We start from the raw sequence: 17,154 nt of genomic DNA on the forward strand, positions 1-17,154 counted from the left end.
TGAGCTAAGAAATTATTAATAACCTACTGCAGACTGAGCATATGATTAAGTTATTTTATACTTTGGCCATGAAGTTCATCATCACAAACATTTCTCAAAATAATAAATACCCCATGGCAACTCTTCTGAAATGAATGGCCAAGCAAGGAAAATGTTACACTCAGAGTTAAGATGACAGATTTTCGTTAAAACCTACATTTCCTCTGCCTGTGTGTTTCAGCAAGGAAGTGAATTTGTGGAAACTACCAGCTCTGATAATTCAGTTAAATAGGAGGTCTGGCAGTTCCCATACTGAATTCTCCCTGTTTGCTCAGTGTGCTCTGGAGCTCAGCACTGGCGAAAAGCTCCTGTATTGGCAGAAGAAGGAACCTGTGCTTTGAGGCCCTTCCTCCCCTTGAAAATGTGGATCCTTCTTCCAGCGAGAGAGGAAGAAAATGGCACTTTGTGGTTTGGATGTGGGAAGGGACAATATTTCATTGCATTACTTATCTTACAGATAATTAATGTAATCATTTGGTTCTGCTAATGAGTCAGTCCTTTAGAGGAAGAAAAGGAAGAAGCAGATTCACAACCAGAGGAACACCTGTGGTTCAGGCCCTGGGAGCTGTGACAAAAGAAGACAGTGGCAGAGCAGTTTATCAGTGTTCAGTCCCTGTTGTTATTAGCACAGTTTCATACAAGGGGACTAGGCCCTGTTAATATCAGATGACAATTTAAGCTGGTGTGGCTTTACCTGGATTTTGGTGCAGGGCAGTAAAACCAACCTGGCCATCAGTGAGCCATGGCCAGTTCCAGGTCAGACATTTAGATCTTACTCTGCTCTGCCAGCAACAGCCTTGACAACAGCTGGGCTCCAGCTTCACAGCGTGGGATGTAGCCTTTCACTGCTTCGCACTGCACTTCCACTCCTCTGGGGTCCGATGGCTTCTGTGTGCTGTTCAGACCATACCAACAATTTCTGCAGAAATCAGGGAGCCCAGCCTGACTTCATAAACTTCCAGATTAAAATACTTAAAATAACAGGACACCAAAAAGGTATCAAATGGAACCATTTTTCATTGGCATTTCCAACAGGCATTTGAACAGCAGAAAGATGAGCTTTGTAAATATACTGAATCATTTGCTAAATTAAGCTAAATAAATGTTGCTTTTCCCTGCTGCTTTCTTATATTGCAAGTGATGATTCCTGCATGCATTAGGAAGAAATGGCAAGAATACGAATCATCATCTTGGCAGGATGTTTCACAGCAATTTTTGCCCTGAAGAGCTCCAAGTATTGTAGAAATGGAATATCTTAGTGTTGGAGTACAGCAGTCTGCTCTTCAAACAACAGCAGGAGAGGAAAATATTTTTAGAAGCAGGAATTAACCATTTGTGAAAGCTGCAGGTTCTTGTTTCCTGGTATTTTTTGCTTTTATTATCTAAAACATAATCTAAATAATATACAATATTTTTCAGGCTCTTTTGTGTATCAGTCATTTAAGGACCGATGTGGTCATTCAGATCCTAGACCAAGAGTGCTAATGAAGGGCTGGAATCTGTTATGTGGAGTAAAAAAATGTTGGTCACAGCCCTCCACCAAGTGGGCAAAAGGCTGGATGGTGAAATGTGCTGGGCACTTAAAATTCATGTTTCGATGGCATCTTTCTGGAAACAGTTGTAAGTTGCAATTCGTGCAGCTGCTGTTCCTGCTTGCAGGTATGAAGTTGTGTTTATAAGCAAGTGCTACTACAATACTGAACTCTTCAGAACATAGATGGATGAAACAAAGCAAAGTATTTAATAACCAGCAGGCCCACACTGGTGCTGTAAGACACCGATGATCCATGCTTGGAACAAACCCTGCGTGAGCTACACAGGAAATGGCCACTATTGCAACTGCAGAGTCAGCAGGGAGAGAGTTAATGTAATACATCATTCCATAGCCGTGAAGCTGGACTATTCAGTAATGGATTGCAGCATGAGCTGGAGTGGAGGTGATGGAGTCACTGCCCCGGAGGTGTCTGAGTAAAGACTGGATGTGGCACTCACTGCCGTGGTCTGTTTGACCAGACAGTGTTGGTCTTAGCTGGGCTCGGTGACCCCACAGGTCTGGAACTGAGCCTGTGATTCTGTGTGTAATTTTGACGCAGCAGACACCACACAGCCCTATCCCAACGACAGTGATGGAAGCACCAGTAATCCTCATCCGCCGCCAGGGCTGTGCGCGGCCATGCCCAGCGCCACAAGCGCTCCGGCCGGCCCCGACCCCGACCACCGGCACCGCGTCCCGCCCGCCCCACAAAATGGCGGCGGCGGCCGCGCGGCCTCGACCCCCGGCGGCGGGAGGGGCCTCACCGGCCCCGCCCCGCGCGCGCCCCCGCGGCGCGGCCCCGCTCGGGAGCGCGCCCCGCCTGCCCCGCCGCCCGCGCCCGCCGCAGCGCCGCTCCCTCCCCTGCGCCCGTCCCCTCCCTGCAGCCGCCCGGCGCGGTGTGGGGAGGCGGCTGCTCCGCCCGCCGCCGCCGCCGCCGTCCCGAGCTTCTCAGGTAGGTGCGGGTCGGGCCCGCGGGCCTCGGCCCTTGCTCCGCGCGGTGGGAGGCGGCGGCGGGCAAGATGGAGCCGCGGCCAGCGGGGGAGGGGATCGGAGCGGGGCTCTCCTCTTCCCCCTCCGCTCCGTCCCCGCCGCTGAGGGCGATCCTGCGGTCTCCTTGCCCCAGGGTGCGGTGCCCGGGCCCCGCGGGGCCGCGCTGAGGGAGCTGCGCCATCGCCGCCTGTCCCGCTGTCCTCGGCCGGCCGTGCCCGGGGCTGAGGGCTGAGGGCTGAGGGCCGGGCCCTGGCCGTGCCCCCGCGCCGGACGCGGGACACGCGAGGCCGCCCCCGGCGCGGTGTCCCCGGCTGCGGCCGAGTCGGAGGGAGCTGTGAGCCGCCCCTTTGTCCCCTCAGCCGGCCCTTGGCCGCTCCAGGTGGGGCTGGGCCCTCCTGCTCTCCATCCTGCGGCCGGGAATTGCTCCTTCCCTTCAGCACCCTCTGCGCCCTCCGTGCGTGGGGCAGCTGTGTGTGCAGGGCTGTTTACTTAGAACACATTCCCATTCGCTTGGGCCATCTGGATGTGTGCGTACAGCCCATGGGTGTATTTCCTGACATGCCTGAGTAGCGGATGCCTTCGCTCACCTGCACACCGGGGTACCTGGAGAGCCTCGCTGTGTCCCTTCTGTGCCTCTTTGCGTTCTAACACAACTCGTGTCAGTGATATGTTTCTCGAGGACAGTTACGGATAGTGTAGTGCATTCTTGTTTGTGCATAGTCCTTCTGCGGTAATTAATTAGTGTGTAGTTGCAGCTTAAATTTGTGTGCAGTTCTCCCTGGATCAACAGTTACTTTGATCCATGTGGTTTTTATTTGTGTAAAATGAAAGGGTAGGAGGGACACTCCGTTAAAATATTTCTTAAATTATGGTTTATTACTATTTCAGTCTTCACATGCCAGTTTCTCTTAGAATTGTGTATGTGTGTGTCTGTACCTCTATCCCTCATATTTTAGATGCAACCTTAAATAAAAATCCAGTATGTTTTTCCATTGGCCATTGTTGAACAGTTTCAACAAGTGGACTTTGTCTTTCTGTAGCCTCACACAAGGACGCTGCCATGGCTGTGTTTGGGTGTGTGGACAGGTGTCCTGAGCCTTCTGCACGGTCCTGGCACAAAGAAACACTGAAAATGCACATCAGGAAGGAGATGCTTGATCCATCTCTTAAGCTTGAAAGTCCTTTTGTTGGTAGCAGGCTAGGGAAAGGAGAGGGTAGGTCAGAACACCCACTGAGATGAATGAGCACCTCTTACCTCTCGAGCTATTGTTTGAGACTGCAGCCCTGGGGAGAAGAGCGGGTGGGCGAGAACACCCACTGAGATGAATAAGCATCTCCAGCTCCTCAAAGCCTTGTTCTAGGCTATGGCAAGGACTGCTCCTTTTTATTTGGGAATAGCCCCTTAAGGTGAATGGACAATTCACAAACACTAATAATCCTTTCTTTATAAAGATCCATCTCTACCTGCTCCATCATTCATGTGCATATTTGGTTTGCCTTGAAGTTTGGTAATTGCAGAACCACAGAATAATGAGGGTGCAGTTTCACCGTACTCTCCTAAGCCAGTCTGTCTGGCCTAATGGCTGCCTCAATTCTGTGCTGCTCCAACCCCACCTCTGGGGTTTTTCTCCAACCTCCATTCCCTGTGCTGTGTTTGAGACTTGTCATGCCTGTCATCCAGATGTCTGAAGTCCACTAAGACCATCTTTTTGAGATCTTGTTTTTTTTTTAAGTAACAGCAGGCAGTGGGGTCAGTGGGTAATGTGGCTTAGGCTGACCTGGGACTGTCTCTGTGCTAATGGAAATGTGGGTTTCTGTTACTCTCTTGCCCCCATGCCTACACACTGTTGCTTTTGCTTTCTTGTTGGATTAATATTCACCTGGATCTGATCCCTGGTGTTGATTTATCCTGCTTTTGCACAATAGTTAGTGTTGGCAGAAGGAGTGGGAATGTGGGAGAAGAGGAAAGGGCAAGATTGTCCTGCTCAGAAAAAGGGTGGATTCAGAGTGGTTTCTGTTGATTATGAAACCAAACTGTCAGTTGTGTCAGTGTGACTGGAGGTGCAGAGGTAATTAATACTGTCTTCCTTAATTTTTGTGAAGCTGTCTTAAGCCTTTCAAGGTGTCCTGTTCATCGTCATAATATATGATCTTCATTTTGGGGTGACAAGAAGTCAGCCAGCATCCTTGCTAATGTTAGCATCTAGTGAAACTCTGCCCTTGCATATGGCTTATTTGGTTTTTAGGAACTACTTGTTTGCTTGGTTTTGCAATCAAATAATGAGTGAACCCTAAAAGTTCAGTTTACTTGACACTTAGCCTAGTGGTGCTTGCCAACATCAACTCTGTGAGAGCATCTGAGCTTTGTCTGTAATACAAAGCTGGTGCTTAGGCTTTGGAGAGCTTTTTTTTCCTAGGGTGTCTGAGACAAAAGACTTGAACTCCCGGGGGTACAGAGACTGCACTCAGGTTGCAGCTCTCTGGTGAGGAGTAGGCAGCACAAATGCTGGTGAGTGAAGGTTCCCACTCTGCCTGGCACTTCTGGGGAAGGGGAATTTGAAGGGGGTGGGTGTTTCAGCTCCAAATAACTCTTCTGTCATATAAAAAAATGACTCTGTGTCATCGGGAGAAGGACCATACTTCTAAGTTGTATTGCTTGGAGAACTCTTTAATTTCTAAGAATAATTGAGAAAGAAACCATTTCCAAAACTGTGTTGTCTCTGGATTTGCACTCTTACGTTGTCATGTTGTAACTCTAGCAAGTCACTGCTGTAATGAAATTATTTTTTATATTTTGGCAGTTTAAAATACATTTTAACTGGTGCAAATGGTAAGAAAAATCCTATTATGCACCAGCTGTGGAAATGGCTTCATAAGCACAGTGCAGAAAAGCTGGTTATTAAGCTTCACAAGTAGATAAGATTTCAATTGTAGGTTCAGGTGTTGCAGTGTATGTTGTGCCATTGATAGGATTTCATACTTAGTATTTTAAAAATATTTACATTTATCTGAATACTCCAGGTAAGGTGCATCTTTGTGAAAGCAAACAGTTACAGGGTTTTGAAAACTGGGTAAGGCCCTGCTTTTAGCAAGAGTTAATGTGTAGAAAAGGAACTGACAATAAAAGGGACATGTGAAAAACATTTAAATTGATAGAATTAATTCTTCTCAGTGAATTATGAAAGGATTTCTCACACATGCTGTCCTAAGAGAGAACAGAACTGACACCGTATTTCTGTTGTGGTCTTGAAAGGGAATATATTCCTCCTGCTGCTGTTGCTGCTCAGCCCCCGTGCAGAGCAAAGGAGCCCTGTGACGCTCCTGAGGGCCATGGAGCTCAGCACAGAGCGTCCTTTATGAGGGGTTCTGAACAGAGCCGGGCCTGTGCTCCGCTCCCGTGACGTTCACTGGCAGCAGTGACCTTCAGAGAGCTGTGCACAAACCATGCTCGTGGCTGCTTGTGCTGTTGAGTAGCGAGTCACATATTTTGTATGTGCTGGATGATGATGAAAATGTGCTGCTACAGCTTCCCACAGCCCCATCGATACTGTGGAAACTATTGCAAGCTCAGCGGTGAAAAACCTCAGAGAAACGAGTGGGTAGTGTAAACTAACCCTTATTAAAGCAAAATTGTCCCTGCTGGTGTGAGGAATTTACCCTTCCTGGTATTCATAATTTGAAAAGCTGTCATATAGATGGACTTTGAGTTTCGTGCAGTTTTGCTGTGATTCGGCTGTGTTTTAGCAGAAGTCAGAGGCACTTGCTCTGTTCTGGCACTCACCAGGCCACAGAAGGCAGGCTTGGGTGGGTGAGAGCAGAGCAGTTTCCTGCTGCTTATGCTGGAACTGATTATTCTGCTCAGTGCAGATAATGGGTCTGAGGCCCAGTACTCAGTATAAAATAACTACTGAGCAAGTGCCTGTTCTGGGGCCTTGTGAACTTCTCTGCTCATGAAAGGTTTCATCTTGTCTTCAGTGGCAGCTAAATGGTGCCCATGAAGAAGGCAAGATATGATGTTGGAAAGCCAAAGATGGCATCACATCACAGCCCAAGAGAATGGTTTTATGTAATGTGATTTGAGTAGCTTTGATATTACAATTTTGTGTAGTGAATGGGTCATGAATGAGAATTTCCTGCAGGAGGAAAGCCTGGAGAGAGATATGGGCCATAACCATACCAGGAGCCTTAGCAGTGTGAGCTAGAGCTGTGTGTTAAGCTGCATTTTAGGAGTACAAAGAAGGGTGGTGACTGTGTCCACACATCCTCCTGTAGCAAAGCTGAGTGGGTCCCAGCTGGATTGCCTGTTTCTTTCCAGCAGTGGTGGAACTTCTGTGCTTTGTTGCATGAGAAGCTGCCTCTTGTTTCCCAAAGTAGGCTTATCTAGTGCCTCTTCCCTTCCCCAGCATTTGTATAGATACAAATTACCAGACACTAAAAGATCATACAGAAAATCCTCCACTTTCCAGCAAATCTTTTTGAAATACAACTAAATTTCCTTGTTGCAATGTCTCAGCTGTTTGTTGATACAGAGATATTCAGCCAGTCAGTTAAATCAGTTTAAAAACTGATTTAAGTAAAATGTTGCAAATATTTTTATATGTCTATTTACACATTTAAAACGAGAAAGTTCTATCTTGTTGGAAACATTTTGGAGGGTTTTATTCAAGAATGATTGCACACAAACTTTTATGTCTTTAGCTATACAGTTTAGCTAGAGTGTAATTTTTAAATTGGCATAGCTTTGCATTTTGTACCAATTTTCTTTTATGCTGTATATCTCCCTGCCAAGAAACCTGCTTCCACTCTACAGATAGACTCTTCATTCTTTTATTCCCTGCTGTAATGTGAATGAAGGAAAATTATGCTGGATATTCCATGTTAGGGTAATTAAGCTTGATTACAGATTTCCTTTTAAAAATTTTCAAAAAAACTCTTAAATCAAAGAAGATAGAAGAGGAACCTTGGCTACTACTTGAAATTTGCATGGTTTGATGAAAAATGGGGGGGCAGGAAATGCATTTTAAAAAATCTTATTGGCAGTCTTCCACTGAAATGGGGGGGTTTTGTTAAGCTTCCTCTAGAAAGAAATTTAAACAGTTACTAATCTTTGCTGTCTTTCTTTGTTCATCCTTTCCAGTGATGCTGGTTGTTGCCAGATGGAAGGTGAAGTATCAGCCAGGGCCTGTGTGTGAAGTCAGTGTTTGTCAGTGGTATTGCAGTAGACACAAAGCACATGCATATGGTGATGAAGCTCCAGCATTTGTCAACAACAGCAGAATATATTCACTGTCTAGGAGTACTTATGATGGTTTTCCCCCAGAAAGATGGATGGAAAAATCCCCCCAATTGTAATGAGAAGAAGCAGAGAATAAGAAAGCAATACAGGAGTGAGTGTGAGCCTGGTTGGTCTCATGAAAAATACCAGAGGCCTCTACTTTTATTCAGTGCCTTCTTTCAGCTCTGGTGTTTTCCTTGGATACTGGGCAGCTCAGCTGATCCTTCTTTGTGGCAGTTGAGCTTGGAGCAGTTTTTTGGGGCCAAAGCCGGTATTCCTGTGTTTAAAATGAGTGCTGAGACAAGAATGCTGCTCACCACTCCAAGTGTCTCTAGTGGATCAACAAACAGCTGAACAGCCTTTCAGAGCTGCAGGGCTTTGCTCTCTCTGCAACAAAAGGACATTATGGAACCCTCATGTTTGCAGTTACATAGCATGGAAAATCTCAGGTATTTTTTGTGATATTGCAGGCACTTTTCTAGTGGGGTTAAAGAAAGGTAACATTTTTTTACTCCTAATTGTAGAAAACCTTAAGCTTCTTTCTGTATTGCTGCACAGAAAAGTCTGTCTGGTCTCTTGACCTGAGCTTACTTCCTTTGTCCTTTGCTAAGTGCAGGCTTGCAAACTATTCTTAGTTGTTTTGTTTGGACGTTAACAGCTGCAATAACAGTGCTTTCACTTTTGTTCTACTGTACCCCATGCAATGCACCAGGATTGTAGCACTTGGATTATCTCTGCTAGAACATCTAATATTTAAACTATATTTCTATCATAATTTCGCTATTTGATATAAACCCATATTCATATGTTTGCACAAGAGTAATGTACACTGTAATGTGCCTTTGGCAAGCCAGGGTAGATTGAGTGTTCCAACAGGGAATGCATCCTTTGTAATCAGGAGAAAAGAGCACGGGGATTTACTCCAGGGTAAATACACTGTGCTGTGTGCTTTCTTTTTGGCAGGAAACATTCATAACTGCCAAATAAATTCAGTAATCAATGGTAGAGTTTAAATTGTGTTGCTGTAGGTGATATTCCAGAGCTATTGTAGGGAAAAGATAATAAATCTTCCAGACCTTATCTACTGGGAATTGACCATGGGAGGATATTTTTGGTGTCCTAAATGTCACTGTAAGACATAGAAATACTCTGAAGGGTCAGATATTTATTGGCTTAATTTTGTCTTCAGCATGGCTAAATGTTACAGACTTTGAGTATTTGCAGCTTATTTAAGTTGTAGAAGTAGTATAGTTGAATGCAAGATATTATTGCTTTATTTCCCAGAGTTGTTTGCAATGCCAACAATATCAACATATCTCAGTGCTGGCATTGCTAGCAGTTTGTACATGCTCTCCTAACTAGGACAGTAATGGCATTTCTGCAATCCAGTATCTTGTACTTCATTATAATTTCATTTCATCCCTCTGCTTTCCCAACTATGTCAACATTGTGTTGCCAAATGCCTTATGTGTTTCTTTCTTTGACACTAATTGTGACATAAAATAAGAAAACTGATTAGCACTTTATTCTTTTGCTGCAGTTAAGCAAATAAAAGAAATTTTAGGATCCTATATCTACTATAACAAGAGTGTTTTATAACATATTTTTCTTTGGCTTACAGCTGAGTCACATACTAATCTTAGAGCCAGAACAATTAAGATCTAGATGAGATTTGGTTAAAAGGGTTTTGGAGTCATAGATGAGCAAATATTGAGCAAATATTGTAGGTCTTGGTTGCTAAAATGCTATTGTTCAGTTTTTTAACTTCTTCCCTAATTATACCTATGTGAATATTATGTGGTTTAAACTGTCCTTTTTCACTGTGTGTAAAGGTTACCATGCAGAACCTCAAGTGAAAGCTCAGTAAAACTCATTGTAAAGGTAATTGACTGACGTAAATGCTGTTTACTAAAAACAGACAAAGTAGTTCGGACTAATTTTATGAAACAGAGGTAGCCTTTGAAAGATCCTCTTTTGTGAAACGCTGCAGTTTTATGGTATATTGATATGTATTTCCCTCTCCTTATTTTTGGTAGAAAATGATGCACCCTGTTGCCAGCAGTAATCCAGCTTTCTGTGGGACCGGCAAGAGCTCTTGCCTGAACGAAGACAATGTGAGGGCTGCGGATCAGTTTGACCTCTATGCCACACAGCAGAGCAAGTACAGCCACACAGTCAGCCACAAACCCATTGCCTGCCAGAGACAAGATGCCTTGAACGACTCCCACTTGCAGACCACAAGTGGCAGGAATTTAGAGACAAAAGATGAACTAAAGAAAAAGAAAAACCTCAACCGCTCCGGGAAACGTGGAAGGCCGTCAGGGACCACGAAATCAGCAGGGTACCGAACCAGCACAGGTCGACCCCTGGGGACCACCAAAGCAGCTGGATTTAAGACAAGTCCAGGCAGACCCTTGGGTACAACTAAAGCAGCAGGATACAAAGTCAGCCCAGGCAGACCTCCAGGTAGCATTAAAGCTCTATCACGGCTTGCGAATCTAAATTATACTTGTGGCAGTGCAGCTTTTCCTTACCCTATGGTGCATAACAGAGGAGTCCATGCTGCTGGTGAAACTAGCAGCAAAATCAAACAGCCTAATGAATGAAGGGAGGGAATGAGTAACTCCTTACTAATCTGCTTTATGCTGATTTTGGGCATGTTTCTTGAGTTTTCTTGTAACGTTTGCTTAAGTCTGAGCTTCTAGATTTTATTTCAATAATGCCATAACCTACGGGTGCAGTTAATAACTTCTACAGAATGTTGAGAAGGCTTTTGTTTAATGAGGCTTCTGTTTAAATCAAAATTTATAAGGAAGTCTAAAATGATACATTATGCCTTGGTGCCCATACTTAAGTAATGTCCATATCCCTAGTTTTAAGTTCAGTTTCTCATAAATCTAGATGTGTGGTTATGCATTAAATAATTGAAATAAAGAGGACAGAAATTAGCTGGCTGATGGTTCATGATGTGGTCTGTCCCACAATAAGCAACTCAGCTAGTTAAGTTCTTACTTGGTAGGAAAAACTGATAAGCAAAGTGGCAAACCACATTTTCCAGTTCTGCAGGATCTTCTACAGACCTCAGATAGACTTAAAATAGTCTTAAAAACTTAAACAAAAAAAAAACCCCAACCTTCTTTTCTAAAGTGATTTTCAGTGGCTTTTATTTCTAGAGTTGTAGCATTAAGTGAATTTCAACTAATGCTCCAAAAATATTTTGGAAGATATGAAAGAAACCTGAGCATTTGTACAGTGTTACAGCTTCACAGCACCTTACAAAGACGAGTTACTTTGCCTTTAGCTGAGAGCTGTTCTTTTAGTTACACTGTTACAGGATGCTGCTGTATAATTTTGAAATGCCTAATAGTACATGTACCAAACCACAAATAATTCTTTGCAGTTTGAAATATTTTATAAGAAGTTAAGTACTGTTCATTCTAGTTAGCCACTTGATTAATATTAAACAGTATGTTCTTAAATCTGTAAATAGCTATTTACACTGGCTTTTGCCTTTCAAATCTGTGCTTAGATGGCGACAGTTTAATAGCTTTTAAAGTAATAACCTATAATGTTTACAAATTACACTTTTTAAATAGACACTGTTGCCAAATTTTTAGACTCAGTTTCGCCAGATATTCCTGGAAATAGTTACTTCATTCTTAGACATTTATACTATATTTAAGTTATGGAAGCTTATATATCTACCAAAGGACACAATTTTCATGATTTATAAAAGCAAACTGTATAGCTGATGCAAACAGGATGCAGTTTACTGCACTGCTAGATCCCAGATATAGAGTAATTCATCTATGCATGCAAGCTGGAAAAAAATATTGTTGGTTAACTATAAATACCTTCCTTGACTCAAACTAAAATCTCCCCTCCTCGCAAAAAAAATGTTCTTTTTTAACTGGTGTGTGTAATTTTTTTTAAGTGTGAGAGAATGTGTGAGTGTATAAAATACTTTCATCCAGACTTCAAAAGGAAAAAAAAATCCGTCCTCAATGTTGCATATTGTTTTTTCTAAATTAATTATACTGAAACTAAAACTTTTTAATCTGGAAGAAAGTTTATGTTTAAGTCATTTCACATACAAAATAACTTTACGATAAATTGAAATACCTGGGGAGGGGGAATATGGAGAGTTTGCAGATTTGGGGGAGAATAAAATTTGGGTTAATTGGGCCTGTGCTGAATGGGTGATGATGATGGTCATTTTTGTTAACATAAATGCTATTATGGCCTGCTGTCATTTTGACTAGACCTCTTGATTTCAGTGATGACAACTTAAGAAACAGATGTCATGTTTCATACCTTTTTTATCAGGAAAAAAGCAGCAAGCCTTCAGGTGTTCCAGTGATGCCTAACACATATTGAGCTGGACTTTTGCTGTACTTTACAATAGGTGTGTTGAATTGTTTTGGGGGAACTGTGTATGCACTGGCAACTAAGACAATGAACCTCAACTTTTACTGGATGGCTCCTTAGTCAATAGATGAACTAATGGCAGCTAAATTGCTACTAAGGAATAGTTTCTTCATGCTGAAGCTCTGAAATCCAGTTTTACGTTCTGTTCCTCAACAAATTCGCAAGTCTGAAATTTAGCAGTCTCTCTCAGAAGATGTAACTTCTGACACTTGCAAAATGCTAACGTGAGTTCATTCACCCTCAGGATCTCTGTTGTATTGGCTGTTTTTAATCTGATAATTTTTCAACAAAAGACTGCTTTAAGTTCTTTCCTGAGCTCAGCTGGGCAAGCAGTCCTCTTCAGCTGAATGTGTAACTGCAGGAGTGTCACACCTCGCTGGCAAGGAACGTGTTGCATGTCACCACTGTACCTTGGAGAAACTCCACTCCTTACCTCCTGTTGATCCTGTTTGCTCCTGTCCATTCCTCACTTGTGCATCCACTCAATGGTGCTGTACTGTGTGTCAGGAGATAATGCAGATGTATTGCTGTTCTGCTAGTAATAATTTGTATTCAAGTATGCTGATGAAATAATGAAATCACCTAAGCAATTTCAGTTCATTACAGTGTTTATTAATTATATCAAATGAAATATAATCCCAGTAAAAACTAATTAATGTTGTCAGTTGTGAAATGATGAGCATCAAATAGAAAAGTGTTCAGAGAGCCTGCACTGTGCTGCTTGGCGCTCTGGATTGAGGAAGGAGACCAGAACTACACTGCTGGCATTTCCTAATTCTGCTTTATTTTATATCTGACTAGAGTTTACTGGTGCCATGCAGTGAGGGGGAAAAAAAAGAGGAGATTCAAAGTGACTAGAAAACGGAAATTTCAAATACTTCTGTTCTTCCTATGTATACTCTGCAGAATACATTGTGCTTTTTTCAACACTTTTCTTTCCATGAGAAACACTGAAACAGCATGTTAATGCCTAAACTTTATTAGTACCAATGGGAAAACAGGCATTTTCCCCCCATAGTATGAATACATTACTTGTAAGGTAAATTGCTTATTTTATATTATATATCATAATTCAGCTATTCATAAGCTAGGATCACTGTTGTGTGTTAACACTGTTCAGAAGACTGACATGTCAAGTTTAGGTTTTAATAATTTCTTTTAATTAACAAGTTTCTAATGTCTTATTTATACATAAATGAAATGTATTAGCTTGCTATTATTCCTTAATGTTGCTATAAAGTTCACTGTTTAAGATACATATAGTAACTACTATTCATTTTCTGATTAAATTTACTTAAACTTTAAAACCAAATAATTTTGCTACTATAAAGTCTTGCACTGGACAGATTCAAGATGCTAGCACCATATTTTGGCAGAAAAAAATCAGATACCATCAAAAGCAGCTGACTTAGATATCATAGATGGTATTTTTAAAATCAGCACTTAGCTTTGTCATTAAAGCAATGTTCTTTATGTCTTGGATTTAGTTTAAAGTAATCCAATTAACTAGAGCCATTAAAGATCTCTCTTCTGAATGAATATATTTTCATTTTGTCTGAAGGATCTTAATGTTCAGTCAGGACAAAACCAAGCCTTGTCAGTGAAAAATGATGTATCTTGGAAGAGAATTACCTGGAACTACAATACACCGAGTAATTCAGATGAGAATTTAATTCCCTCCCCCATTTTGAAGAGCTTTAAAAGGCAGAGCAATGTGAAGTCATTTGTGCAATGGTTTCATTAGCTGTGACTCTGCTGTTCTTTGTTATATGTATAATAATGTTTCATGCTACCCTTAGAGTTGACAGTTAAAACAGCTGATAACAATCATAAATACTTGGAAATGCAAACTTCATTTCTGATTACAAAAAGATTATTCTTCTCTATTTTAATGCATATATTTTAACACCGCTAAATATATTTATGATTTTAGTAGAGACCAGACCTTTCTCCTTGTGACTTTTTTTTTAAATAGAAGAATCTGTATTCTGAAATTTGAACCACTTTCTGTTCCTTCAATCTTTCATCATTTGCTTTTCCACAGGTTTACTTTGGGGGTAACAGTAATCTGTTAAGTAACTAGTATCAGCACCCTGTCCTCTGCTGTAAAAAGCCTGATTAGATACTGTGTATGTTTTTATGTCCATGAACTTGAGCTACTCGTGTGCAATTATGTGTATGGGAATGGAGTAGTGTTCATGATCTGTATTTACATCATCATATGGATGTATATTTATTAATAAAGTTAATACTTTAAAACTTAACCATTTTTCACTTTTTTTTTTTTTGTATGTCTTTTAAATTCTGACTAAAGATGCCAGTTGACAGCATTAGCTGCTTCTTACAGGCACATTACATATATTTGCATTAAGGCAAAAAGACTCTACAAGTTTCAAGGTGTCAGGAGATAGAGGAATGTTGCTTATATTTTAATGAATGGAAAACAGTGTGACAGCAACTTAATTGTTCTTGTCCTTTCACTCAAATAAGAGAAAAGGGGAGGAAAGGAGCTATAACCCTGTATGGATAAATAGTCAACTGCTAACTTTTTCCTCTGTTGCACATGGAAATCAATTTGAAAGTACTCTATAAATAAAGTTTTCATGGAGTGGTGGTCATAATTCATTATTCTGTGATAAGACGTATTTATCCCTGTATTCCAGGAACAGTCCAGTTTATCTGTGTTGGTAAGATGTACTCTGTCACTCAACACTTTTAAATTTTTTTCTCTTTACTAAAGTTTTTCAATAATTTTGGGGAAGAACAGGCAGTCCTACCCACCAGAAGCTGCAGTCCAGACTCCCAGGCCTGCATCCTCTGCTTGCTCTCCAGCACCCTTTGTTTTCTTTCCTGTAAACTTTCAAAGGCCTTGAATACACCTGGAGAGTTGGAATATTCCAAATGTCAGTTGCTATTATTTTGCAGGCTTTGAATTCACCTGAAAAGTAATATTGGGTTGGTTGGTTGATTGGTTGTTTTTTTTGGGTTTTTTTTGATTGGCCATTTTGAGAATTTTAAATATTTGGCCTTGAAGGTGACTGGATATGTTCAGAGCAGAGTTCAACAGCAGTCTGCTACATACTGGTCTAAAAATCTCAGTTCCTGGACATAATTGCATGAGCAACATACATTATTTTATTGGTTGTGAGGAAACCCTAAGATTTCCTCAGATTAAGAAACCTTAATTAGATATTGTATCAGTCACAAATTGTATCAAACAAGAATACAGCCTTTTCAGATGTGCTGGAAGGTGCTTGACTGCTTCCATGGCTGCTGTGTTCTGTGCCATGGAATGAATGGAAGGATGGAAGCTGCAGGGAGCCCGTGCCTCAGTGCACAGCTGGCGTATGAGGCCAGGTGTGGTTCCTGATGACAGGGCCAGTTCAGGATTTATTCATGCTGGCAGACCAGCGTGTGGGGTATCAGCTACACAAACTGCACATCTTCAAGGAGTCTTTAAAGTGGTTCTGTCTTCCATAACCTCAGTTATGTGTATGGTGAGACATCAGGGCTTGTTTTGGGGCTGGACTGGCACTTGGATGCTTCTCTGCCTCCTTGGTGTGAGCTCTTTGCACAGCACAAAGAGTGCCATGTGAGTTAGTCATGTTACCTGTTCAACATGGATCACTTACACTCACCATAAAAAACCTGTACTGTTTTGATTTGTGTTATGGCAGGAAGGAGATTATGTTAGGATTAAATTCACAGTAAGAAATTGTTTTCAAGTTGAAAATGCTGTTTTGACTAAAATCAAACATAAGAAGGGGGAATGGGGCAGCTTGCTCTTTGCTAGTCTGCACCAGTTTGGATTCCCTTTGTGCTTTCCTTTCAGGCTTGCTCTGTATCAGCTGATCTAATTAAATGTTTTCCCTCTATGTGCAAACCTCATGTTTTCTATTTTTAGACTATTATGTCCTCATTATTAGTGCTTTTGCAAATTGGACTTGGAAGGAAAAAGCTTCAAGTGAGAAAATGTGTGCTGTAAGGAATGACACAGTTGGAGAAGTACAGCTGAGTAAAAACAAAGCCAAAAATAAAATTTCTGTAATAAATGACCCCCATCTTCATTTATACACATGTACTTGATTTTTCCTGCCCTTTCTCAGTGTGCATGGTTCATGCTTCCCTAGGTCATAATTATCAGTTTTTGACAGATGCAGAGTATTGGCAAAATCTCATTGTGCATTCCTGGCAGTTTTAAGGAAACACGTTAAAAAAATATATCAGCATTTGAAGTAATGTGTTCATTTTCAAAATACCCCAAATAGTCTTGAGGCTTCAGTATTAAACTGAAATAAAGTAAAAACTAATTCTGCAACAGGAAAAATGTAATTTCCTAGAAAGGAATATGGGAGTGTTTACATTGCTTTTCTGCTTCGGAGCTTCGGTTGGTAAGTTCGGTGGACAATAACTATTCTTTTTAGTTTTAAAAATACACCTTTAGTTTGCCGCATTTTACTGTAACCCGAGCCTGCTGTAGGTTAAGGTACAGTGTGCAAACAACTCCCAGACGTGCCCGTGCTTCCCCAACGAGGGTGGAAGTAGGCAAATCTCTTGCCAGGCAGCTGCGGCTGTGAGGAAGTGCCGGGGCTGCAACAATGGCTTGTACCAGAACAGGCTTTGGGATGAGTTACAGGGTGCGTTGTGTGTTCTCAGTCACACAACCTGCCGAAGCTATGGGACAGCATTTGCCTCGTTGCAAGAATTTCCGACCTGAACGAAGTTAAATGAACAGTGAAATGCCTGCGGCAGCATCAGCAGCCCGGTCACACCGTGCGGGCTCAGCCCTGCAAGGCGGGGTCACAGAATCAGGATGGTTTGGGTTGGAAGGGACCTTAAAGAATATTTGTTCCGCACCCCTGCCGTGGGCCGGAACACCTTGCACTAT

At 41.9% G+C, this 17,154-nt stretch overlaps 1 protein-coding gene across 3 annotated transcripts; it reads left to right on the forward strand.

Moving 5' to 3' along the window:
* Nucleotides 1-2,422: 2,422 nt before the first annotated feature.
* Nucleotides 2,423-14,530, forward strand: C15H5orf24 (chromosome 15 C5orf24 homolog). Of its 3 annotated transcripts, none has more exons than XM_033073198.1 (2): nucleotides 2,423-2,525; nucleotides 9,875-14,530. In XM_033073198.1, exon 2 carries the CDS (start codon nucleotides 9,878-9,880, stop codon nucleotides 10,442-10,444), a length of 567 nt encoding a protein of 188 aa, XP_032929089.1. In that variant the 5' UTR covers nucleotides 2,423-2,525; nucleotides 9,875-9,877; the 3' UTR covers nucleotides 10,445-14,530. The 3 variants fall into 3 exon arrangements, with proteins under 3 accessions (XP_032929089.1, XP_032929090.1, XP_032929091.1); XM_033073199.2 differs by lacking the exon at nucleotides 2,423-2,525 and adding an exon at nucleotides 8,135-8,287; XM_033073200.1 differs by lacking the exon at nucleotides 2,423-2,525 and having other exon boundaries at nucleotides 9,875-10,304; nucleotides 12,165-14,530.
* The last annotated feature ends 2,624 nt before the right edge of the window (nucleotides 14,531-17,154 follow it).

The sequence above is a fragment of the Catharus ustulatus genome, chromosome 15, assembly GCF_009819885.2.
Source record: "Catharus ustulatus isolate bCatUst1 chromosome 15, bCatUst1.pri.v2, whole genome shotgun sequence".
Classification (NCBI taxonomy): Eukaryota; Metazoa; Chordata; class Aves; order Passeriformes; family Turdidae; genus Catharus; species Catharus ustulatus.